At 48.1% G+C, this 25,341-nt stretch overlaps 1 protein-coding gene across 2 annotated transcripts in view; it reads left to right on the forward strand.

Annotated features, from left to right (window-relative positions):
- lzts2a (leucine zipper, putative tumor suppressor 2a) overlaps positions 1-25,246 on the forward strand; it is a 40,755-nt gene extending 15,509 nt beyond the window's left edge. The window contains exons 2-9 of one of the 2 annotated variants that reach the window (XM_076018496.1): positions 1,852-1,963; positions 17,434-18,120; positions 19,724-20,398; positions 20,515-20,637; positions 20,919-21,065; positions 21,155-21,661; positions 22,237-22,341; positions 22,444-25,246. In XM_076018496.1, coding sequence (XP_075874611.1) covers positions 17,467-18,120; positions 19,724-20,398; positions 20,515-20,637; positions 20,919-21,065; positions 21,155-21,661; positions 22,237-22,341; positions 22,444-22,626 — 2,394 coding nt within the window. In that variant the 5' untranslated portion in view covers positions 1,852-1,963; positions 17,434-17,466 and the 3' untranslated portion in view covers positions 22,627-25,246. Of the gene's footprint in view, positions 1-1,851; positions 1,964-4,692; positions 4,980-17,433; positions 18,121-19,723; positions 20,399-20,514; positions 20,638-20,918; positions 21,066-21,154; positions 21,662-22,236; positions 22,342-22,443 lie in introns of those variants that run through there. The other variant, XM_076018495.1, reaches the window with a different exon arrangement.
- The last annotated feature ends 95 nt before the right edge of the window (positions 25,247-25,341 follow it).

The following is a 25,341-nucleotide window of genomic DNA, read 5'->3' on the forward strand; positions in this document are numbered from 1 at the left end:
TTGCTCTGCTCGTGTCTTCACTGTAGCAGCTTAAAGACACGTGACCGTCCAATCAGGGCCCCGAAAATGCCCCGAAACGCATTAATCATCTAATGGCAGCGATCCCGGATCCTGCTGCTACTTTAATCAGTCATACCTCATGACATGGCAATCTATTCATAAATTTGCAAGATTTTTTTTTCTGGATTTTTTTTTCCCACATGGACACAGATTAGCACATGATTTCATTTCCCGCTTGATCCAAATTAAATCTTCTGGAAGCGCCGTGCAAGCAGCAGTGCGTGTTTTTCCTCCTGCTCCTTTCAGTTCATGAGCATTTGTTAAGAAGCTGCAGCGCGCCGCAAGAAGGCAAAAAAAGATGTTTACATGTCAGGAGGGGTAAACACCTTGTGCGGCTGTGATGTCAGACATGAATAGCATCGGGCAGAACGTCGACGTGGTTAATGTGGCTTGTTGCTGTAAAGGCTTGTTTGTGCGTCAAAAGTTACACGGTCCTCTCTATGACCAGCAGGGGGCGCTGTGTCAAAGGCAGGTGTGCCATTTTACCAATGAATCATAACAATTCTTTTGTGGCTGTCACAAGGTCAGGAGATATGTGTTTATGGTCCTCTATTTAATTGTTTTTTAGCACCTCTGCAGCCAATGAGGTTTAATTTCTCCCACTGAACAGGAAAAGGACACACCATGAACATTAACAATTATTGTTATTTTCATCTAAATGTGATTTTAGAACATTTAGACCTATTTTTTTTTTTTTTATCCAGGCTCAGTTTACTGGTCAGGGCGTTGTTTTCTACTTTTTATTTTCTCTTCATCCTAGATGATGGGAGTGGAACTCCGTGCAAGCCCTTTGGGTTTCGTTCCCTCCTTGCACTGTTTTTAATTGTGCTAAATAAATGAATACAATACAAATACAAAAATAGACATTTACCTCGGAAGTGTCCAGCACTGCACGTCTCCTGTCTGCAGAAGGAGCCCCGTCAGCTCGGGACAGAGTTCCAGAGACTGGCAGCCAGGCAGTGCTTGGAGGAGCGAGCGCTGACCCCTGCACCGCGGCGGGACGCAGGGGCCAAAATCAATAGTCGTATCGTATCACTTATCAGAGTGTAACAAGCCGTCTGCCCCCCCACCCCGCCCACCACTAGCTGCGTGTATCGAGAGGGCAAAGAGAGCGGAAGGGGAGAGATCGGATGGTTGAAAAGCATGAATGGAAAGAGAGAAGGTGACGTTACTGGAAAACCTGCCGTATGAAACAAAACTAAAACATCTGTGTAGCTTCTAAAAATCAGACCTCTGTCAAATGTTGTGTCGACTAGTAAAGCGTTATCGTTGTTCGACTGTTGACTAGCACCACAAACTGGGTTGTCTGTGGTCCTGTGTGTCTTCGGAGGGGGGCATTTTGTGCCTTTATTTGGCAGCAGCAGACTGCAGGGGATGACAGAATATGGGGGGAATGCAAGATGAGGAATGGCATGCGTCAAAGGTTCCGGTCAGAAACTGGGATATTCTGGGACACGGGCAGATTTACGAGGGTTTATTGTGGGTTTTTATCTTTCATTTCTTACGGCGTCGTTTTATGCAGCCGTTTAAAGTCAAAAGAAGCTATAAATCTGCTGGCTGCTACCTGCCTGCCGCAACACAACCGCATTAATAGTCAGCCGGTGATGTAATGTACCGGAGCCTCTTGCAGCAAAACACACTGTAAGATGCATTTGGCGAGAACATGTTTCTTTCTTTCTTTTTTAAAACCCAGCCATAAAAAGTTGTTTTCCCTTTATTTCAATAGCAACGTTGTCAATCGCACATATTGGTACGATTTGTGCAATAACGTTCCGCCTCCGTCCCCGCCAGGCTGAGAGCAGCAGGAGCGGCTGAAGGCGACGACGTCCTGGGATGAGAGCTCCGTGCCGGTTCCCCGTCTCGCCCGGACCTCCAGGAGGAGTCAGCTGGACGACACTCTGAGGTAAAGAGCAACAACAACAACAACAACAACGACGACAACAAAAAAGAGGCAACGCTGACCTTCAGAATGTGCTGACTCCAGCGTCTGTCCTTCCTCTGTTCTCCCTCTCTCTCTCTCTCTCTCTCTCTCTCTCTGCCGCCCTCGCCGCGTCAATTCTTTTTTTTTTTTCCTTTTTTCTTTCTGTGCTTCACCCCGTCTTTCAGAGAGTTCTGGAACATTGATCAGTCGTCCGACTGGAAGGGCGGAAAGGTCTCAGTTTTTGGAAGTGACCCGCTGTGTTCGCTTGGTCACGTGGAACGCTCACTTTTGTGGAAATGGGGCCTCTCGGTCTTTGAAGCGGCCGCTTTGGAATTGGATTCAGTAGATGAATGGCAGTCGGAGTGTGCGCCACCAGAGGGGAGGTCGCCGGGGAGGGCGGGGTCACGGGGTCAGGAATTTGCAGCCTGGGCCGTGTTGTTGCACACAAAAGTCAGGTGATTGGGAAGGAGAAGGTGTTCAAATCGCTTCATAGAGTGAGATTTTTCCCACAAAATTCGACTTTTGGAGGAAGTTGAATCACGGTGGCGGCGATGGCAGAGCAAAGATCAAGCTCGGTAAGATTTGTGCGGCGATCTAATGTGCGGTCAACACAGCAGCAGCTGCTGCTCTCCCTCCCCTCCTTCTTCCCACAGGCTCCGTTACAGATCAGGCGTCTCGCCGCTGCTCTCAGCCGCTCCTCTCGTCCTCTCGTCCCAGCTGTCCCCTTCCTTCATTAGCCGTCCCACCACAACAAGACCCCCTCCGCCTGCTACGGCAAGGTCACATTCAAAACACAAAGGACTCCTCTGTGAAACCTGCTCTTTATGGCCTGGACATGTTCCTTGAACAGCCAAAGCAGCACTAATCCATATTTGATGTTGACAAAAGACACCGTGATGACCAGCCTCATTTTGTTGGGGGCTCTAATTACTCCCATCAATTTCCAAGCTGCCCTGATGTATTTAATACCGCACAATGAGGGGCGCCAGTGTCTGATTATTGCCATAAACATGGTTCTTAATGGATCATAATGAAGCTCCGTCTGTTTACAAACTGCTTCCTTTACTGAGCTTTTCCTAAATGGCCCCATATTATAAAATTACTTTGCCAACGTTTTTTAATAATAACAATTGTAGTCCGCTGAAGTGAAAAAAAATAAAGTCAGGAAACGCAGACTTATTGCATTAAAAACAATAAAAGAGTGGCGTAAGATTGCATGAAAGAATTTTTCTCAACTTCCTCTTCCACCACCTGCCGGATGCAAACACTTTCAGGAGTTGTTACATATCTCGAGGCTAAAATAATATTGAAAAAAAAGAAGCCTTGTTGACTCGCCCACACACTCGGTGTCGCACACTAACCCTCAAAAGCTTTCTGGTGTTGTGTTTTATAGCCTGTAGAGGCGGCCGGTGTTAATGGCAGTGAAGTGCCAAGTCAGAGGGCAGGAGGGAACTCTCTCGCTCTCCCTCTCCCTCACTGTCTGTCCTACCCACTCTCAGGAGCACCTTCTAAAGTTCAGGTCAGGATAGGTACGTCACATGCATCGACACGCACATCTTCACAGACTAACTAACTTAATAACATTGACGTTTTGGTACTAAAGGAATTTTAATGGATTTCATTTTGGTTTGGATTTCCTCTTCATTCATATTCATATTGCCCTCAGACTCGGGTTGCACTTGCATTGACCGCATCCCCGCGAACCGTCCAATCGAATCCTGCAGTATTGATAAAATATTGCTTTGGCAATTTGGAGCCGGAGCCTCGCTGAGCCCGTCAGCAGCGACTGGCAGAGACGTCAGCGGCCGAGATCCCCTGCAGGGGTGTCAGCACTCTGGGCCAGCTGAAACAGCAGAGGAGCAGCGATCCAATGGCACAGAGTGAGCAGCTTATTAACTCTGGAGGTGGAGGAGGGGAGGGGCAGAACGGTGGAACACCCTCAGTCGACAAATTTTTTGCCTTTATTTGCGCCTTTATTTGCTCTGAGTTGAAACTCATCCACTCGTCGGCGACATCCGGCTACCTGCCCTCGTGCACGTGCAGCAAGCGAAGACGAGTGCAAACACGTTACGCAATTTACACCTCGGAATACATTTAAACTTCCTTCTCCTCCCCCTCCTCCTCCTTCCATTTCGTGGCGGCTGCAGCTCTTGATTCGCTTTGTTTTATTTATTTCATTGTCAACTGTCGCCGACGGGACCGATGCTGGAAATCAAAGCGGTTGCTTAAAAAAACAAAACAAAACCAAAACACACACACACACACACACACACACACACACACACACACACACACACACAACTTATTGGGGCCTTTTCTTTCTTTTTTTTTTTTCTTTTTTTTTTTACAAACGTCACATGTTGTGATGCAGAGGGGGGATCGTGTCCGTGCAGAGAATATGTGAGGGCGAGAGAGAGAGAGAGAGAGAGAGCGAGGGATGTGTGAGGATCAGGCTGAAAGAGAAGAGGGGGGAGGAGGTGTGTGTGTGTGTGTGTGTGTGTGTGTGTGTGTGTGTGTATGTGTGTGTGTGTGTGCGTGCGTGTGTGTGTGTTAGCGGAGGGAAACTGGAGGCAGGCAGGGGGCTGGCAGACAAAAGTGAGAGAGCGCTAGAGAGAGAGAGAGAGGAGGGGGAGGGGGGAGGCGGTGCCAAGGCAGAGAGCAGGGAAGGAAAGCTGAGAGGAGGAGAGAGAGAGAGAGAGAGAGAGAGAGAGAGCGAGAGAGAGAGAGGACAGGGCAGGGAAATCAGGGGGCTTCCATTTGAAAGTCCTCCTGTTTTGGGATATGAGGACCTGGTGCTGCAGCAGCAGCAACAGCAGCAGCAGTGAGGCCACGGCGGGAAGCCGGAGCGTCGGAGGGAAGAGGTAGACGCTGGGAAGAGAGAGCGAGAGAGATAGGAGGGGAATCTGGGCGAGCGAGCGAGCGGCCACTTCAGGGATCTTTTGCTTATTTTCCCAAGAAAGACAAGTGGAGGCAGCAGCGATGCAGGACTCTCACTGGGGTGAGTGTGTGTGTGTGTCTGTGTGTGTGTGTTTGTGTGTGTGTGTGTGTGTGTGCTCCAGCTTTCTCTCACTTGCCCTTAAAGAGTAAAAAAAAAAGAAGAGAATATTCCAGCTCGCCTCCTTCTGCTCACGTGGAGACAAATGAGCTGGAGAGGAAACTTTGTCTTGGTGCGCCGCCAGTGCAGCGGGGTGTCGGTGGCGGCGGCGGCGGCGGCATTAGTGGAAGGTGCGTAACGGAAAAGAGTCTGAGACAAAAGTTGCCTCGGCCGACCCGTTCACACATGGAGAAACTACTTCAGAAGTTCTTTCCAAGGGGTCGGGGGGTGGATTGAAGGGGTGAGGGGGGGTTCCGGGAAGTTTGAGAGGAGCTCTGTGATGCGTTCAGGGTCACATGGTGCAGCAGAAAATCTAGATTTTCCAGGTTTTGTCGGTCTTCTTTCTCACCTTCAAAGCTGAGTGTCTGCTGTCTGATCCAGGTGTCTGTAAACGGTCACCATAGCGTGTGTGTGTGTGTGTGTGTGTGTGTGTGTGTGTGTGTGTGTGTGTGTGTGTGTGTGTGTGTGTGTGTGTGTGTGTGCCTGTTTTGTTTTTTTGCCGTATTGATTTGAAATGTTATCTGCCGGCCAAATTGTCCCACCTTCTGCTGGTGCGTCCGTCCGTCCATCTGGAGGGAGAAGATGATGATGGAGGAGGAGGAGAAGGAGGGATGAGTGTTATTCGACCCCTCTGCACTCACGTGTGGATGACGATGACGACGAGGCAGCCTACATATAAATACATATGTTTTTCTCCAGACAATTAAGGGGCGGGGCTTTTCACAGGCGAGACTGGAACCAAACATGTTTTTCTTTTTTTTTCTCTGTTTTTTCAACGTTCCTTTTGATGACGTTCTCTCAACGCTCAACTCCACTGCGCGTAATTATAAGGCTCCTCTTCGTGCCCGCGAGGCCACGTTATTGTAGTTTCCTCATCCACTCTTGTTTTGGCCGCGTCAGCACGTGTGTTTACAGCCGGAGCGTTCGCAGGCAGGCGGCTCCTTCGCGACGAGGCTTCGCTCGAGGACACGTTTGTAGAGGAGATGGAGAGAGAGAGAGAGAGAGGAGAGAGAGAGAGAGAGGAGATAGAGAGAGAACTGCAATTACCCACGCAGGAGTTTGGGAGGAGTGACGCTGTGCTGTGTAAACACGGCCCTCCGTCAGGTGCCGGGAGGTAAACAGTCGGAGGAGTGACAGAAGACGGCGTTACCTCATCTTCTGGGCCCGGAAAACAAGTCGAGGTTAATGTGGGTCATGTGTCGCACTACTGCCCTGATCTCTCATCCCCCCACCCCACCCCCCCCAACAGCCTCATCTGACTCATGCCTCCACTGTGAGCTCGCTGTGTTTACGTACAGTATTAAAAAGGATCATAAAACTTGAAAGAATGTGACTCCCCCTCCACCCCCCTCCTTCCTTTCCCTTCCTTTTTTTTTCTCCCTGCTCTTTCATTCTCTCCCTTGCAGGGTCTCTTCTGTTCTAACAGCCACCTTCCCCTCAAACTTTCCTACTTAACAGCTGACTCAGATTTGTGTTTCTGTTTCTTTCTTTTCTTTGTCTCGCACTCTTTATTTCCAGCTAACCTGCTGCTGAAACCAAGAGCACTCGCAGGAAAGGAGATAAAAGAAGCTGGCTGGTCCGTTGACTTCAGATAAATGTGTTCGGAACTTTAGAGGGACAAACTAGAACTCTACAGAAAGTACAGCATAGTGCTGCAGTGCTACAAGAAAGTACTACAGAATTCCTTCCGCAAACAATTCAACAATATTTTTAAAATCCCACGCAACAGCAATTTCAGTTCATCTCAGTAATTAATCAGAGCGGCCCTACGCAGTTATTTTATCCACAGCACTCTTCATACCTCCAGTAGACAACATGTTAACCCTCTGTTTATAGCCCCCTATCAAAGAAAACGCCAAGTGTTAGCACTCTGCTACTGTGGTTTCAGGCCCTGTTTGCACTTGGTCACTTGTAACTGACCAGACTGGTCACAAACACAGACCAGACTGGAGGTGTTGGTACACAACCAGAGAGAAGTGTCGGTGAGGAATCAACGCCCTTTGTGACATCACAAACGTTGGCTTGGTACTAAACCAGGCAGTACTGGAAAAGTATGTTTTTTCGTTGCCATTAACAGGCTGAAGGCACGTATTGGTGGCGTGCATCCTGCTCCATACGAGGCCCTTATTTTTTTTCAACTCGACTCCTCTATTATTTTCCAGTCATGCTCTCGAGATGAAAGTCGCGCCAGCTCCCTGCATAAAAACCCTCTTAGTGTAGCCGCACCATGGCACGCCGCAGCAGGAAGATGAAACCGCAGGAAAACCAACAGACGGCGAGAGATCAGGCGCTGGCCTGGCCTGCGATCAGTTTTCCGAGCCGGCGGAGTTCGTCCTCGCTCCCTCCGGCCTCGGCTCGCCTCGCGCGTCTTGACTGCGTCTGCACATTCGCCGCGCTGCCGTTTAAGATATTTTCTCTGATGAGCGCGGGTGAATTATACATTGAGGCCGGCGCAGTCGAGCCGAGGCGTCGCTGCTTATGTAACAGCTGCTGTGGAACTCATTTGTCGTGCTGTATTTAGTAGCGACTCCGCGTGCGTGCGTGTTGGGTGTGTTCGTATCACGGTCGGCTGTGATCAGTGATTTTCTCATGAAAGATGCGACACCTTCGCGCCGCCGCTTTCAGATGTCGTGGCCTACTTTTTCTACGCTGCGGCCTGGTTGTAAGTTGAAAACTCACCCCCCTCCTCCTCCTCCTCCTCCTCCTCCTCGCTCTTCCTCGGCTTTTTACATGCCGCATTGTCAGTCAAAAGTGTCACCGCCGCCGCCACCTTTGGCGGGGGGGGTGCGAGATAACAGAGCTCTTGTGTCTGCTCCGTTGCCCTCTGTTAAACTGAAACAATGGCCCTGCGCTGTTCACGCAGCCAAAAGCAGCAGGGGTGGAAGGAAGGGAGGTTTTTTTAGGAGGGGAAACTTTGCTCCTCTCGTCGCATTTGGTTACAATGGAGAAGTCGGGACAGGCTCAGACACCTGGTTTTTCCACTGTAAACTCTGAGGCAAGTGTCCTTTAAAGAAAAAAGAAAAGACATGGCGATTTTGCTCCTGTGTTTTGTATCCAAGGCAAACAGCAAGAAGCGTTGGTTGCGGCCATTGATGCTGATGTGCAGGAGTGAATGAGCAGACTAATCCTCGTGTCTCTTCGCTGGTATCCTTGGCATTTCCACTGTCTGCAGGTCTGACCACTGACCGCCGCCGGAGAGCACTCAGTGGCTGGAAAACCTCCTGGAAAATACAACATTTGAAAGGGGGGACCGAGAATGTCATCCAGACTCTCCCTCTCCCCCCATCTATATTTTTTTTTACACACGTCCTTCTCATGGAAGCAGCTCCCTTCATCAGCTCCCGTGTTACTCACAGCTGGGTATTCAAACTCTGGCTAACTCAGAAGTGAAAGTGGGCACCGTCCCCTTTAATGAGCTTAACATGGACTTGTATTTTCTATTATGTAATTTTCCATGCTTAGACCAGGATTAAAAGTAGGTAGATGGACTTTTTTCTTTTAAATCTCAACAGAGAAAGATGACATTTATTATTTCACACTGGCACTGGCTACAGTTGCGTATTATTAGACCCATTTCGAGATCATTTTTATTACCAGACTGTGGTGAAGCCAAGCCAAGCCTTGCATCAACCATGCACTGAATACATCCACTGCAAAAATCAACATGGTTAGCCTTGTGTTTACAGCCTCCAACAAACACGCTTGTTCATTATCATGCCTTTAAAGCTTCTTATGTGGGAGGATAAAAAAACAATGGTTGCCACAGGGGATGGTGGTGCAGGAAAAGTTTGTGTGCACGCTGGAGAAAAGTTAATTTAAGAGAGAACTTGCATTATGTGGAACCTTTAATCTGATGCCAGCACCTGAACACTTGGAACAAAACCAATTAAAAATAAACTCAATGAAACCTAGAAACATGAAAGATCAAAGTGTCAGATGCGTTCACTGGGTTTGATCTCATTTATTGATTTCAGGTTAAAATACAAGCACTGACAACTTGCAAGTGTCTGAAAGTTGAGATCAAAAGAATAAAAAACACGAGTGAGAACAAGCTAAAAAAAAAAAAAAAGAAAGAAAGAGATGAAGTTACAACTAAACTGAACTGTATTGCTGGATTTGTCTTTATATCATCAATTCTCATCACCGAGTGCGTGTAGCCTCGTCTTAATGAGCCGGCCAGTTCTCTCTCTGGACAATACGCGACAACTCAAGAGCACAAACGCACAATGTGAAAGTAACGCAGGCCGTAAATGAGAGCGCGTGATTGACAGCATGATTCCCCGAATGACCGGCGCCGCGTTCTCACAAAGCTGTGTCGCTAACTTTCATGTCATTCAGTTTGGAGAGATTGCTGGCTGCTCTCTCTGTCAACCCCCACAGGGAGTGCCTCTACAGTGTGTGTGTGTGTGTGTGTGTGTGTGTGTGTGTGTGTGTGTGTGTGTGTGTGATATAGAAAAAGTAGGCTTGGGTCACCCTACTTTCCAGCAGTGCCTCATGTCTGAATTGAGGCCAGATGCTTTGAGATGCTAAAGAGCCCCAACCTGTCCACTGTCTGGCTGTCACACTCAACTCTCCAACTCACCCCCTTGGTTTTTTACTTGTATCTTTCTTTCACCGCCATCCACCAAAATGTGCATCAAAATGGGCTTCCTCCGCCGTTGTTGCAGTGCGAGGCGCTAAAGTGTGCTGCAGCAGCAGCAGCAGCGGCGGCAAGTTGTTTGTAAAAGTGGAGGAGGGACAAAAAAAGGGCCCAGTGTGGGAGGACTTGTTGCCAATTACTCCTGCGGAGACCTGTTTTTTTCAGGGTTTTTTTAGCCACCGTATTTCTCTCTTTCTTTGGTGCCGACCGAAAAGATGGAACAAAAAAAACAACCGAAAAAAAAAGCCTCTCACAAGAACTTGAAACTTTTGTCGGGCGACAATGTCAGCTATGTTACTCTGCCAACGGGGACAATGTCTCCGGGGTTGGAGTGAAAAGAGACTTGGCAGTGAGGCGATGGCTTAATGAGGAGCTGAGTGAGCCTCGCGCGTATTCAGGAGTCTCAGTCACACTGTGAAGTTCTTAGAGGCCGTGTGCAAGAAGGTGAAGGACTCCAGTGTCCGCTCAGACGCAGACAGGCAGACAGACGGTCACTGTGCCGGGGCTTGGAGACGCTCGCTGTCGTAACTCCACGTCCCTCTGGCACCACATAAAAAGACCTGTTCGACAGTGGAGTCGGCTGACTTCAGAATCCCGGCTCTCTGTTTGAAGTTTCATTGTGGAGGGTTTTTTTTTTTTTTCTTTCGGCAGGAGGATGCGTGACGAATAAATTGGAAAGTAGATTAGGCGCGGACTGGTTGCCTTGCCGAGGAGGCATTGTGCTCGTCGGCGTGCCGCTGCCTTGCCCGTACTCGTGGATTTCCCTTTGTTTGCAGCCGTCGAGGATTACGCTGACTCACCTAGCCTGTTGACTTTCCTTCTACCTCTGTCTCTGCCTCTCTGCGTGTCTGTCTGTCTGTCTGTCTGTCTGTCTGTCTGTTTGCCTGTCCGTATTTCTCACAGTCACCATCCTGGAGGATCACAGTCTGTGGATTAATCCAGGCCACCCAGACTCCGAATGTGCTGGTCTCAACAAGCTCTCAGCCTCACACGCTCGCTCAACATGTTGCTCTGGCAACGAAAAAATAAAAATGAAACATGGGTCTAATGTAGAAGAGTTAAGTTGAGGCAACTGGACTTTGTCTCTCATCTCTGGTCTGAACTTCAGTTATTTGCCTCAATCTAACCTACATTAATCTACATTAAGATCCCCTGGACGACTGTGAACCTTCACTAGCTGTGTTTCCATTACCCCTAGAATTACACACAATCTAATATTGCAATAAAAATGTAAACAAACAAAAGCAAATTTAGATTTTAAGAGAGAATTGCAGCTTATGCTCTTCAATGGAAACACCAGAAAATCGCAATTGTTCTCAAGAAATGCTGTGCAAAAGGCTCCACCTGCCCTGATGTGACATTTTTACACTTTCCACCTGTTGCTCCGGCCTTCACGCCGACGCAGCCGCCACTTAGTCACGCCTCGGTGTTGCACTTCACTCACAGGACCTGCAGCAAGCAGATAATTTCCACCAGAGGGGGGTTGGTGGTGGTGGTGGCAGCAGGGCAGTGACACAATAATAATACAGTGCAGGAAGTGAGGACACGGGGAAAGGGATGTGGGTGAGAATGGTCAGGAAGAGGAAAAGGGATGAAAGGGAAGGATGAGACGCTAAATCACATCAGGAAGCTGCTCGGCCACCTTAACTTTTATTTTTAGCCCTCACTCAGCACATTGCCATCTTTTGGTTAGCAACACATGTCTTTGAGTGATCATTATTAAGGCTGTTATTGCTTGTTAAATAGTCTGAAAAGTCATGCCAAGCCCAAAACAGGATGTGTGTTTATTTTATAAATGAAATCATCAGCATATTTTGATGTTTTTGACATTCGACCGTAACATTGGTAGCATTGACTGCTGGCCGTATCAGTGTGATATGTTATATACCATAACACTATTAATACATCAAAAATATTTTTTTTTTACCGTACAACAGCGAGAGGCTGGAGTTATGTTACAAGGTTAACAGTGGGACCTTTTCCACTCTTCAGGAATATTTCCTGTTTGACTTCGGGGTAGAGGAAGCCACTGGGCCGATGTGGACAAAGCCGTGTGTTTCTTTTCATTGTTCCATCGGAGGGAACTATTTCAAAAGCTGGCCACATTTTGTCTAAGTGGGCTAATTGCACATTAGGCACGCAGCTGCGTCACGAGACAATAGCGCTCAAGCTGTTCCCCATCACCGCCATTTGTTTAATTGCTGTTGTCAGGTGTCCACTGCCGAATCTCCTCCAATCTAGTGTAGTGCTCAACTCTTTTTTTGTGTGTTGTTTTAAACACTGAGTGCACGAGCTTTGAAAGCCATGGTGCTTTCACATCACTGAAACTCTCCAGCCACTGCACACAACCTTTTTAACGGCCTGAAAGCGACGCCCATGTGGGAGTACAACCGCAAAGGTCAGAAAATAATAAAATAAAAGTTTCATACTTGTTGTCTGGGCTGAGGCAGTCGAGGAAACCTGAAATAAGGCTCTGCCGTCACGTTTGATTTTCGTGCTCAGAGATCTGAAGGTGGCCAGAACTCTGTGTTTCTGGCCAAATAATGACCAAACAGGATTAGAGATGCTCAGCGTTCCCACGAGCTTGGGCCTCTTTAGAGCCTCTCTTTGGAATACCTGGTAATGGAATTCCCCCGAAACCGCTGCCCGTCACCCCCACACAGGCTTTGCTTTTGTGCTCTCAACCCACTTCGTCTTTATTCTGCCATACCCCTGCTTTTCTTTTTTTTTCAACTTTGCCCAGCAAAGTCCCCGGAAAGGCTTGCAGAGTTATGTGTGGAATAAAGGGGCTACTTCCTGTCGGAGTGGGTTTATTTACAGACTTATCATAACGGGATTATTTCACCCGTCACAGAGCCCACTTCTCGATCTTGTTAGAGAGCTACCTGGCAACCTCTTTCTCTGACTCGCCATGAGGTTGCCGGGTGGCATGGAGACTAAAACAAAAAAATCCTAAGAAAGACCCAACAGTAGCATTTAGCGCGCGCACACTTCTCCTCAGGGGCAGCGATGGGCTGTTTTTTAAGGCCATTCAGCATCATTTAACAGTTTCAGAGCGGCAGGATGTGGTGCTGAGCGTCCTCAGGTTGACCCATAAATAGCCGACCGCAACCGGAGTTTATTTTCGAACATCGAATGAAATGGGTGGCAACGAGCAACGCCTCATGAAAGACTATCAGAATGATTTGAGGCGCTTGAGATGTTTGCTATTTTTAGCAATAATGAGTTGTTTTTTTTTCCTCTTCTTGTGCTACTGACAGCAGAGGTGGATGCATCTAATGATGGAGCCGCAGGAAGCGGCGAGGGCAGAAGTATTTTTGCTTTGGTGAAGGGGTGCGGTTGGGATAACGGGGAGAGTTTGAGCGACTTCAAGAAACAACTGCAGAGCGAGATCAGAAGAGGGAAATTAGCTTTCTGGGATTTTGCAGGCCCGAGTAGCCAGAACAAAACCAGACCCCCTTGGAGGTCACGGGGGTGGGAGGGCAGAATGAGACACATCAGGGGGGCCGGCAGGGGTTAGGCCTTGCGGGGGAGTTGCAGTTGACGGTCTCGGCGGGGTTGTTAATTCTATTATCCTTGCCTGAGAGGTCCTTGTCCAGCCCGGTCGTCAAGGAGCAGGGAGGGTGGGGGGGCGGCTGGATGAAAAGGTGAAAGGAGGTTTTAAGGCGCGATTATTTTGGCATGGTGAGTGATCACATACCTCACATATCTTTATCTCCTGGACTCGTGTGCAACCATGAAGTTTATCTGCTGTCTTTAACTCCCCCCTCCGCACTCCCTGTCATGCACCCAGAGGCCTGCGCTCAGTCAGGAGTCAACAGGCTGGAACCCAACCTCCCTTCTGGCTGATTATTTTCACAAATATGCTGCCTTGTTCCTTTGCCTCCCTCCAGTCCAAGGACAAAATCACCCATAACATCGTAGAAGCACTTAAATTAATTCAGCCTCGCTGATTTCTTATACAGATTTTGCAAATCGATGAACATGGCGGTCGACAGAGTTTGCTCTTCATCCCGTGTGTGAGGGTTAAGGTGGTATTTTATCAGAGGTGCTGTTATCTTCCACTGGCACACCACAGGGCTGCGTCCTCTCAACTCTTTTTTTTTTTATCAAGTCACGTCAAAGCAAGTCTCCAGGTTATCACGTTATTAAGTTAGTCCATGGATCATTCTCACTCAGTAGAGACATACTGTAAATTCCTGTAAGAGACAATATAAATTTAAGTAGAATTCAGTTGGTTCTTTTCTCGGTTCTCCAGCTTCCTCCCACAGTCCAAGGACGTGCATGTGAGGCAAACTGGGAAATAGTCAGTGGGCGTGCGTGTGACTGTGAATGGTTGTTTGTCTTTCTATGAGGCCCTGCGATGAACTGGTGACTCGTCCAGTGTGTCACCCTGCCGTCGCCCGACGACAGTTGGGATTGGCTCCAGCAGACCCCCCACAAATCCCCTGCGACCCTGAATGCAGGAGAAAGCGGGTATAGGAGATGAATGAACGAATGAATGAATGTTGCACAGAGGAAGGCAGACTCATTACTAAGCTGACGGTCTTTAGGTGGGCCTTGTCAGTTGTTGCTGTTGTTTTTGTTGTTTAAACTTCAGTAATGGCAGATCTTTTGCCATTGCTGCTGAGGATGCTTTTAAAAACTTGTAATGATTTGAGGTATGTTGGCTGTATGGGTTTGTGTTTGTTTGCTGGTGGCTACCCTAAATAATTCTCCTTTCCTTTTAACCTTCATTGGACCTTAGGTATGAAGTGGCTGCAGAAACGCTACAGAACAATGTTCGACTCAAAGTTTTCCTTGAAGGATTGCGTCTAACCAAAAAAAACAGTCCTTCCTCCAGCTTCCAAACTTAGCAATTAGGGGGCTGCTGCTGACCGAGGATGTGTAAAGCACGCCTACATTGCACAGCGAAGGCAGAACTTCCAGCGAGCATTGTTGGAAGCCTACTGAAGCCTTTCAGCCTGACAGTTTCTCTGACAAGCCTGCGCATTGTTAGCGACAAGCATCGTTTTGATCGGTTCGTCTTCTCCGTCAAACCAGCGTTCAATCTCTGCAGATTTGCGAGCACGGCGTTTGTGGGTTTTTGGATCGCGTGATCACTTTTGCCCTCTAAAAAAGTTTGTTTTGAGCATCTCCCAGGGGTGTTGTAGACGCTCTCTGCAGCCCAAAAACAGCAACAACTTTATTTGTAGGTTACTGCACACGCTGCGGCCCCTCGGGCCTCCCAAACAGAATTTATTTCATAGAAAACTGCTTCACTTTTGTTATGGCTTAGACATGAAGAAGCATTTTGGAGAAATCTGACAACACATACAGTGCGGTTTAAACTTTCATGTCATCGGCAACATTTGTCTGTCAGAGGCACTGATTTTTGTGCGCGGTGACCATGCAAGAGTGTCGCTCTGTATTTTTGTGTCACTCCTGGCAGACTGTGTGTAGCCATAGCTGCTGCGGATTATTCCACTCGACCAGACGGATTTGGCTCGGCACGGCAGGCTGGGGATCTGTGTCCCCTCTTTGTCCCCGCAGGCAACTCGCACCGATAATACTATCTGCAAATGGAAGTCCCTAATCTGCTGCCACTTAGCGTGTTAATAATATGCGTCCATGTATCGCCTCCTAAAAATAGCCAAGCGACCAAATCAGGCCTTTCTTCAAAGGCTTCTTTCTTTTTTCTTTTTTCTTTTTTACATTTTGCTTTCAAAGCAAGCATGGCGGCCGTTAACCGGTGGCTCCGTCCACAAAAGCAACACTTGACTGATGACCAGGTTCAGCCGAGGACGTCCAGGGAAATCACAGAGCAGCTGTAGATGGCGATGACCGTGACTCATCCGTCTCTCCGCTGCCTGTTTCATCCGCAGTCTTTACTAAATCCCCCCACCCCCACCCCCTTCCAACCTTCCTCGTCTCGTTAATGACATTGACAATTAGAAGTGGCATCACCACAGATAGTTGGAGTTTATTTAATGAGGTGTAAGCCTCATTCCTGGACGCCCATGAGAATTGTGTCAAACAGATGTAAATTGTCTGGCGCTAATGAGTTTTGGCAAGTGGTGGCAGACCGGAAGTCAACAGTCAATTTTGGCTTTGGTGGAGTGAGTTTGTTTGTGATACAGGTTTAGTCATTGGGAAAGATAAGATGGAGCTGAATTCCCTCTGGAGGAAATTATTCAGTCTGGTGCTGCAGGACTTAAGGACATGTATTCATTTTTGAATTGATATAAACAAATCAGGACTAAATAGAAGAATCGTGCAGCAGAATAAAAGCTCACGGCAGTTGACCTTGCGCGACAGCTGGGAGACTCAGATTTCGGCTCTCAAAGCTCGTTGATCCATCTCACCAAAGTCCAGTGCGATATTTTCTCTTTAACTAATCAGACTCATTTACAAGGAGGAGATGAAACCAGGAAGCAACTGCTGCTTGCTGCTTTTAAAAGCCCCAGAACAAGAAGAAGGCGCTCCTACCTCTGAATAATGGCTGCCTGCAGCACTGAAAAAGAACAGTAATACTGTTCTGATCTGAACAGTATTTTTACACAGTGTACCGGAAAGCTTCGCTCGCTGCAGCGCGAGATTTTGGTTTTAGGAAGATTTTAATGAACGTGCTGAAGCGCGTCAGGGCTGATGACTCTTTTGCGGATGGATGCGCGAGATAAATGCAAGAAATGCTAATGGTAGGTTAGGAAATGGTCGGACTGGTCTGCCAGCTGACACCTCACTCATTATTAGCGTTGCGCTACTTTTCTTCTTTACTGAACCTGAGAGGAAATTGGATTGAAACATCATCATTCATTTATGGTTATGCACTTATGATTGATCTTCTTTGCTGCCATAGATTAGATTTCCTATAGTGCACCCTCGAGCAGCTGCAGTCGCGGCGCCTCCTGCTATTTGGCAGCGTGCAATTTCTGGTTGTGTGCCAGTTCCTGACAAACTGGCGGCGTCGGCGAACTGGATTATTTGTTGTCATTCCATTAAATACAAGTGAACCGAAGGAGCCGCAAACCCGGCTGTGGATTCACAGAAAGGAACTGCAACCGCGGCTGTCGGCGCTCGGGGCCTCTCGGCTCGGGGTGTGAAGTCATAGCTGCCTGCAGGGGTGATTTTAACTGAGGCACCTGACCTCTAATTACTGCTGGTGACATGATCTGTGACGTCTCTGTACGTCAAGCCGGGGTTTCCACGAGTTTCATTGTCTTTTTAGTCATAGGATGAGTGTCCAAGAATGAACGCCTATTTTCAAGACGTCAAAACGTACCCACACAAATTGATGGGTTTTTTTCTCATCGATCGTATTGAAAAAACTTAACTTTGAACACTGGAAATTTACATATCCTCCAACATTATTACATTGGAAAAAAGAAATGGGTTATTATTTGAATATGGAAAGGTCAGTGGCCACCGAAAAGAGTTTATAAATCAATTTCAAACTATATGGGGAAAAACAAGACTGTTTGGCCTTTTCTGTTTGATGCTCTGTTTTTGTTTCTTTTTATTTATCTATTTTATCTGTATAATGTATCTGTGTAACTTTCCATTTGTATGGCCAAATGGAAAGATGTGGAGATTGGCCAGTTTGTCTGATGTTTTTTGTTTTTGTTTTGTGTCTGTGTTTAGTTGTTGGTAATAAATGTTGTGGGTCATAACAAAAAGGAAGAACGAACGCGTACTTTACTTGACCATTTCTAATCCTCATCTGTCGCTCTCTCTCCTCAGAGTGCGTGGTGTGTCTGACGCCGTCGGGGCGCCATGGCTCTGGTTCAGGCACTCCCTGTGACCGTGACTGACCACCCCAACCCAGGTCTCGACGTCCAGCAGTGCCGGTCGCTGCCATCCCACTCCCCGTCGGGCCCGGGCCCCTGCGGCGGCTCCTCACGCGGCTCCGGGGCGGCAATGGGCTCCGTCAGCAGCCTCATATCGGGCCGAACCTACCAGGAGAAACACTGCCGGGCCGCCAGCGAGTTCGCCGCCAAGGCTCGCCGTTCCACGCCGGCCACCAGCTGCTTCCGCCTCCAGGACAACAACACCCTCCGCAGCGGGAGCTCCCTGGAGCAGCTGCTCATCTCCAGCAACCAGAATCAAAATCACCCCCAGGCCCAGGTGGTTCCGCCGCCGCTGCCCACAAAGAAGCAGCCCCGGCCTGGGAACTCCACCAGAGCGAGCAGCGGCGGAGCTACGGCTGCCGCCGCCGCCGCTGCTGCTGGAGTGGCAGGCGCCGCCACTAACGGGAACTATGTGCATGCCGGTGGCGAGGTGGTGGTCGGGGACTGGAATGACAACCTGGTGGTGACGACCGCAAGCCCCTGCAGCGACTCGGAAGAGCAAAGGGACAACAGGACTCTGAACGGAAACATTGGAGGACCTCCGCCCAAACTCATCCCCGTGTCAGGACAGTTGGAGAAGGTAGGAGCCACAATAGCTGCGCTAGCGTTACAGTTTTTCGCAAAATAAAAGCGATATTTCGAAAATTTCGACAGAGTACAGTTGCGATTTGCAGGCGTTTCCATTGAATGGCGTGAAGCGCATAAAGCGTAATTCTCGTAAATCTCGCGGGACGAGATTTTACGTTTGCTTTTGTTTGTTTACGTTTGTTTGCTGTCTATAATGGTTGTTATATTTTTCTCTTGGATTACTTGTAAAAAATATTCCGTCTCCTCCTCCGTCCACACATTACGCGCAATTTTCACTTGAAGTGAACTGGTCACGTGACCCCCGTACGTCATGTCTTGTGACGCGTAAATGCGAAAAAGGGTTTCCATGACACTTTTTCGATATACCTCTGTATCGTCTGCGAAACCACCTCATGAGAGCGTCAAAATCCTTTTGTCATATTTTAGAGGTTTTTCTGAAGTTTAGGTGTTTCCATGACCAGTTTTTTATTGCGATATTTAGGTTTTACGCAATTCTAGGTGTAATGGAAACGCAGCTAATGATGAATACACTGAACCGATCAAATAGTCAGCTACAGATTTTTTAACCATTACAGGCGTCTTAATTCATAGTTAGATTTGTTCATTTTTTTCCTCTTTAACGGATTTTTACTTCATGAAGTGATGTTAAAGGTAAAACGAGACATTAAACACCTATGTCTGATTCAGTGAGTTTGATTCATTTATTTTCTGCACCCGAGCAGTGTAGAAAGAAAAAACAGATGCATTATTAGTCGACCATTAAAGCATTAAAGCAGTTTAATCGGCTCAGTCAACCTTTTTAACACTCCTGAGCCATATTGAGCTTTTAAATGAAAGGGCTGTCATCTAAATAAAATATAAACCCTGAAGGAAAACTGCTAAATGTCCTTTCCGTCAGCTTGACACGTGCGCTCCATGAGGACGGCGGTGTCGTTAACCTCGGGGGCCTCCAGATAGTTATTGGAAAATGTCTTTAAGCCCGCGGCTCAGTTTTTCAGGCTGTGACATTAAGAGTCACGGACGAGGCCGTTCCTCTCTGTTTTCTCGGGGACGCGCACGCGAGCTTATGAGCTTAAATGATGGAAAACGCTACGACAGATTGTCTGAGCTGTCCGATTGGCCACTCATTTCCATCGATCTGCGCAGGAGCTCCTGATGGATCTCTTGACAACCGCTCACCTTGCAGACGCACCGTGTTTGACGCGCAATCGAGGCACTTAGCGAAGACTGCAGACGAGCAGCTAGAAAAACGTATGAGGAGCCTACGTCCCTCCTTCTCACCTTCTCACTCCCCTCTTACTCTCTGACCTTTCGACATTACACCCCCACCGACCCCCCACCCTACCACCCACCCTCTATTGCTCCTCTCTCAATCTTAGATGTGAGGAAAATCATTAAGAAATTTTCTTTAGGAAGCCCTTGAATATCAATTAAAGTGAATTAAGCTAATCGGAGCCCTGTGGGGTGACCTGCCGGCGTATCACTCAACCTTCGCTAATGAGTTTTCATTCATCCAGCACTAATGAGGACAGCTTTGCTTTTGTCACACCCTGATACAGTTTTTTTTTCTCCCTATATGTGATTTTATGCTTTAGAATATGGAGAAAGTGCTGATCCGTCCCACCGCGTTCAAACCCGTCATCCCCAAGAATCGCCACTCGGTGCAGTACCTGTCGCCGCGGCCGGGGGGCAGCATCCTGTCGGAGAGCCAAGCCAGCCTCAACCTCCTGCTGCCCCTCGGAGGACCCGGCGGCGGCGTCGGCAGCGTCGTGGCCACGCCCGGCATGGCGTTGAGCAGCAGCTCCGGCTCGGAGGGCAAGTGCAGCTCGTACAGCGGCGGCCGCAACGCTCGCAGCAGCCAATCCTGCTCCATGTCGGACTCGGGCAGGAACTCCCTCTCCAGCCTCCCCACCCACAGCAGCACGGGCTACAGCCTGGCCCCCAGCGAGGGCTCCAGCTCCGGCTCCGCCTCCGGAGGCCAGCTGGAGCCGGTCGCCAGCCACGGACGGAACTCCTCGGGCGGCAGCGGCAGCCACGGCCACACCAACTCGGACAGCGGCCGCTCCTCGTCCAGCAAGAGCACGGGGTCGGGGTCGCTGAGCGGTCGCGGGCAGCCGCTGTCCGACAGCGGCTCCTGCGGCCACTCGCCGCCTCCCGTCGAGGGCTACGAGGTGGTGGTGAGGGAGCTGGAGGAGAAGCTGCGGGAGCGGGACCAGGAGCTGCAGCAGCTGCGGGAGAACCTGGATGAGAACGAAGCTGCCATCTGCCAGGTCGGTCGTGGAGACGTTCTTTCAAAATTAAAAAAAAACAAAAAACAAAAAAACAAGTAAACGCACAACCGGATTTGACCTCTGACCTCTAAACTTCATGTCCTTTGCCTCGGAAGGTGTATGAGGAGAAGCAGCGTCGCTGTGAGAGCGAGATGGAGGAGTTGAGGCAGAGCTGCGCGACAAAGATGAAGCAGGCCTCCCAGAAGGCCCAGAGGGCGCAGCAGGTGCTGCAGCTGCAGGTACCTTCAATATTTAAATACTTAATCTGCTGACTTTCATCAAGGGAAGCCGCGGCTGACGTTCCTTCCCGAGAAATGGCAAACGCACATTATGCTGGAATTGATCTCCTGTCATACGAGCTGAAAGCAAATCTTTACCACGCTGGAAGTCTGATGGAGTTATTATGGTGCTGCCAAATTCTTTATTTGACTCCAAGCGAGCTTTCATGTCATGACGTGTCTTACTCTTGACTGACATCTGTGGGTTTTTTTATTTTTTGTTTTTAATCTTGTGATGTCAGGTTTTCCAGCTGCAGCAAGAGAAGAAGAAGCTGCAAGAGGATTTCTCTGCTCTGCTGCAAGACCGAGAGATGCTGGAGAAAAGATGTGCCACCATCCAGAGGGAGCAGACCCAGCTGGGGCCGCGTCTGGAGGAGACCAAGTGGGAGGTGGGCAAAAAGAGTTGAAAAAAAAATCTTTATATTAGATAAAAGAAATTCTAAATGATTATGTCACCTCTCTTGTGCTGTTCCTTCAGGTGTGTCAGAAGTCTGGTGAAATCTCCCTCCTCAAGCAACAGCTCAAGGAGATCCAGTCGGAACTCAGCCAGAAGGCCGGGGACATCGTGGTGCTGAAGGCCCAGCTGAGGGAGGCCCGGTCGGAAATGCAAGCCAGCCAGGCTCGATCCCAGGAGGCCCAGGCGGCTCTCCGGACTCGATCCCTGGAGCTGGAGGTCTGCGAGAACGAGCTGCAGCGGCGCAAGAGCGAAGCCGAGCTCCTCCGGGAGAAGCTGGGCCGCGTGGAGGAGGAATCGAGCCGCCTCCGCGACGCCCTCTCCGGACACTTGGCGCACGGTGGCGCGGCCATGAAGGGCCAGTGCATGAGCCTGTCCCTCCAGCAGGGCCGGGCCATGGGGGGGAGGGGCGGCCCCAGCCCCTGCGTGTACCGCGACGGCGACGAGACTCATCTGGTCTGGGGAGGAGAGAGCGACGAGGCCAAAGCACAGAGGCAGAACGCAGAGACGGTGTTGGGACTCAGACAGCAGGTGAACCTTCCTCTGATCAGCCTCTCTTGAGAGTCGTCCAGCGGAGCTTCTCGACCTCCTAAAGGTCGCACAAGATATCAGTCGTCAGATCTATTCCTGTGGAGCCATCTGTGAATTAGGAGCTCAATATTTAGCCCGTTGTTTACAGCCTCTTGCAAAGTTTTAGCTTCCTGCTAAAACTGATGCATTTTTCTTCTTGGTACCTTCTCTTTCACATTTCTGGGAAGTTCTCTGGGAGGCTGGAGATGCATAATATTAGATTTTTGTTTTGAATGAAATCAGACCTTCATAGTTGTGTAATGTTAAATCGACTTGATATTAATAACGCTGGCTTTTTGTGAGTTTTTGTGATTCAGAATGGAGAGCACAAGTAGCTAAGGCAGTAAGAATTTGCAATAAGAGAAATCAAGTCAGTAGAAAAAAAAAATCAAGGTAAATAAGAAATAAAAAGAAGGTTACTTATACTTGTGAGAACAGACTCTTATTTGTAATGTCGTCATATTGGTAATATTATTGTTGTAATGTATCTAAAACCCAAAATAAGGCAACAACTTTCTTCCATCCTCTGTTCGTAGGTGGACAGACTGAAAGCTGAACTCATGTATGAGAGGAGGATGAGTGAGGACAATCTCACACGCTTCGAGGACGAGAGGAGGGTGTGGCAGGAGGAGAAGGAAAAGGTAAAAACAGAGGAGAGGTTTCACCCGTTTCCATCCAATCGCTGATTCACTCTGGCCCTCTTACCTACTGTGACCCCTCCCCCTGCCCCTCCATCCATCCAGGTCATCCGCTACCAGAAGCAGCTGCAGCAGAACTACATCCTGATGTACCGTCGGAACCGCGACCTGGAGCGAGTGATGAGGGAGCTGAGCGTGGAGCTGGAAAGCAGGGACGCAGACGACTACGAGGTTCGCAGTGGCAGCAACGACATCCACTTTGAGGAGATCACGGCCACTGAGATCTGAGGAAGGACGGAACTCACAATCACTAACCCGCGCACAAAAAAAAATCCCTGGAAATTAAGAACTCGAAGAGAAAAAAAAAAAAAAGGAGCAGAGGGCGGGCCCAAACACTGCACTACCTTGAAGATGGTTTGACCTGAACCACGGAGCGACACGAACCGCTTGTCACTGTCAAAAAAGGGAGAACTCCCAAAAAGGTGCATTCTTACTTTTCTGCTAATGTGCACTCCTTTAAATCCTTTTATTGCGTCCTCTGATTTTTTTTTTTTTTTTTATGTTTTTTATTTTGCTAAAAGCCAGCACAATGACTCTTTCCTTTCCATGGAAGCAAAAGTCGAGAAAAATAAGAAGTCTTCAGGTCTCAGATGACATCTGAATCAGGGTATGAAACACAAACTGGGACCTGAAGCAAAAAAAAAAAAATCCTGTCAAAAAAAACAACCAAGTTGCACAATAAGTACAATGCATGTCATCTTCCATATTGACAGCAGTTCTCACTCACAGTCAAAACAACCGCGGCGTTGATTTTTGCAGATAAGCACTGACGGCTGTAATGGCACTAAAGCCGACAACATCTGCCATCTCCATTGTGTGGCATTTCAGAGAATCAGCAGTTTCATTTCACACGGCAAAACAATAGATTGTGTCTGGGGAAAGAATGTATCGTGACTGTTATCACTCCAGAGAAATGCATCATCAAACATGCGTCGCAGGCATGGAAACAATGCCCTGGCCCTGGGTGTTTTGCACACTCCCACCCACCCGCCCTTTGTCCGGCGGCGACACGAACCGTCTCACTTGTGAAGCAAATCACCAAAACGATCAAACAAAAGCAGCTCTGACAAACGTCCAATTCCGCCGGCTTCCCAAAAAACCACGCAGGAAGGAAACGCTCGTCGTCCAGACCACCAACAGCCGCGTCTGCCGCCCTCCGTCAGTGCTTCCATGCTCATTGGGACGGTGGCGCGAGAGCTGACATAAACATTTACATTCTAGGAAGCGGCGCCGCAGATTTCAGCAGGATCCTGGGACGGCTGATCCCTGTTGCGTCTTCCTCTGTGTCTGCTCTCTCTCCCTCCATCTCTCTATCTGTCTTTCCGTCTGTGTCTCGACTATTTTTATAACCGCGAAAAGCACCTCTGTAGTCAGCATCGCCCAAAACTAAAAATGGAGCGCATTCTTTCGGAGTGTTTTGAGTTGTGTGGCGGCGAGATGGAAGCCGGCGTTTGAACGGCGGGCGAGCTCGTTCAGAGTTTGCGCTCGTACCCACTTTATTCCCATTAGTGCTCTTTATTTAGCTTTGTTTGGCAGCCCGGAGCCAAAAATAAATAAATAAATAAATAAATAATGATAATAATAAAAAACCCAACCCTTATAGACTTCCTGGTCTCTTCTAGACTAAAATCTTCTTCACCGATTTCGTACAGGTGCGGCATGCCTGCATGTCTTTGTTATATCAGATCTCGGGAGGTGAGGAGTGTGTGAACATTGAGGAGGACTGTGTGTGTGTACAACACTGAGCGAAAGAACCTTTATTTTAAGAAAAAAAACTGAAGAGTCTATATGGAGAAACAATAGTTCAAAGGAAAATCTATATAATGGAGGAGATGTTGTATATTTTTTTATATATAGCACACCTGAAAATATTTTGTTGTAGTCCTGGTATAAGTGTGGATTTAATATAGAAAGTATAAAGACTTATATAAATATGTATCTATCGCATATTTCGAAAGGCGGATCAGAGTGGAGACGGCAGCAGCGTATATAGAGTGCACCCAATACTGAAATGCATGCCAGTGTAAAACTAGTCGGTGCAGCACTAGTGACCAAACTTTGCAGTTAACGAAAGCCTGTTTGCTCGGTTTTGTTAGTCCCATTTTTATTTTATTTTTTATCCTTCATTTCATCGTCAGCATCCGCTCACCGTGCTCATCGTATCACACCCGTTCATCCGCACACCTCTGTTTTTATTTTGTCGTCGTGCTCATCGTACGTTCATAAAATGCATGAGACGGGTCGTTTCTTCTTCTTTGTTATCGGGGCTTCTCAACGGCGCTCAAAACGGAGCTACTAGCATGCACGGTTGCATATATTTCCGGATTCAGTTCCTCAGCCAGGTCAAACTTTGCATGAGAAAACACAGAGAATAGCTTTGCATTGAAATCTTGCCTGAAGCCTCGAAAGGCGACACTTGAAGGAACCAGACGGGTTCGTCCGACCACATATTCATCGCGTTCACCGTCCTCACTGGCAAAGGTATCAGCAGCATGCATCCCCGGTATATCCGCCTATCGCCTCATATCTCAGTTGTCGCTGTTCTGTATCTCCTGTGTAAATATGTAAAACACTAAATAGTATAACAGAGTGACATTGTCTTTTATTTAGACAAAGCATCTATCACAAATGTAGCCACTGTGACTAGACCAAAGCAACGTAACACATCTTTTTTTTTTTTAAATGGCATTTCTCTCATCCCTCTTGTGTGTGCATTTTTTTTTATGTTTACTTACATTGATTGTGTCTTCAGTAAATCATAAAGTATCTAGTTGTCTATGTATATTTTTATGTGTACATTTCTTGTACAAATGACTGTTTTTAATTAAAAACAAGTTGCCACACCTTATACGGGTTTCCCACGTTCTTCTGAGAGAGTTTCCAGTTAAAATCACCATGAATGATTGGCATTTAAGTCAACATGTGCAATCAAAGACGAAATTA

This window comes from Nelusetta ayraudi, unplaced genomic scaffold (assembly GCF_046127955.1).
Source record: "Nelusetta ayraudi isolate G7.1 ecotype Tasmania unplaced genomic scaffold, CSIRO-AGI_Nayr_v1 ptg000008l, whole genome shotgun sequence".
In the NCBI taxonomy this organism is placed as follows: Eukaryota; Metazoa; Chordata; class Actinopteri; order Tetraodontiformes; family Monacanthidae; genus Nelusetta; species Nelusetta ayraudi.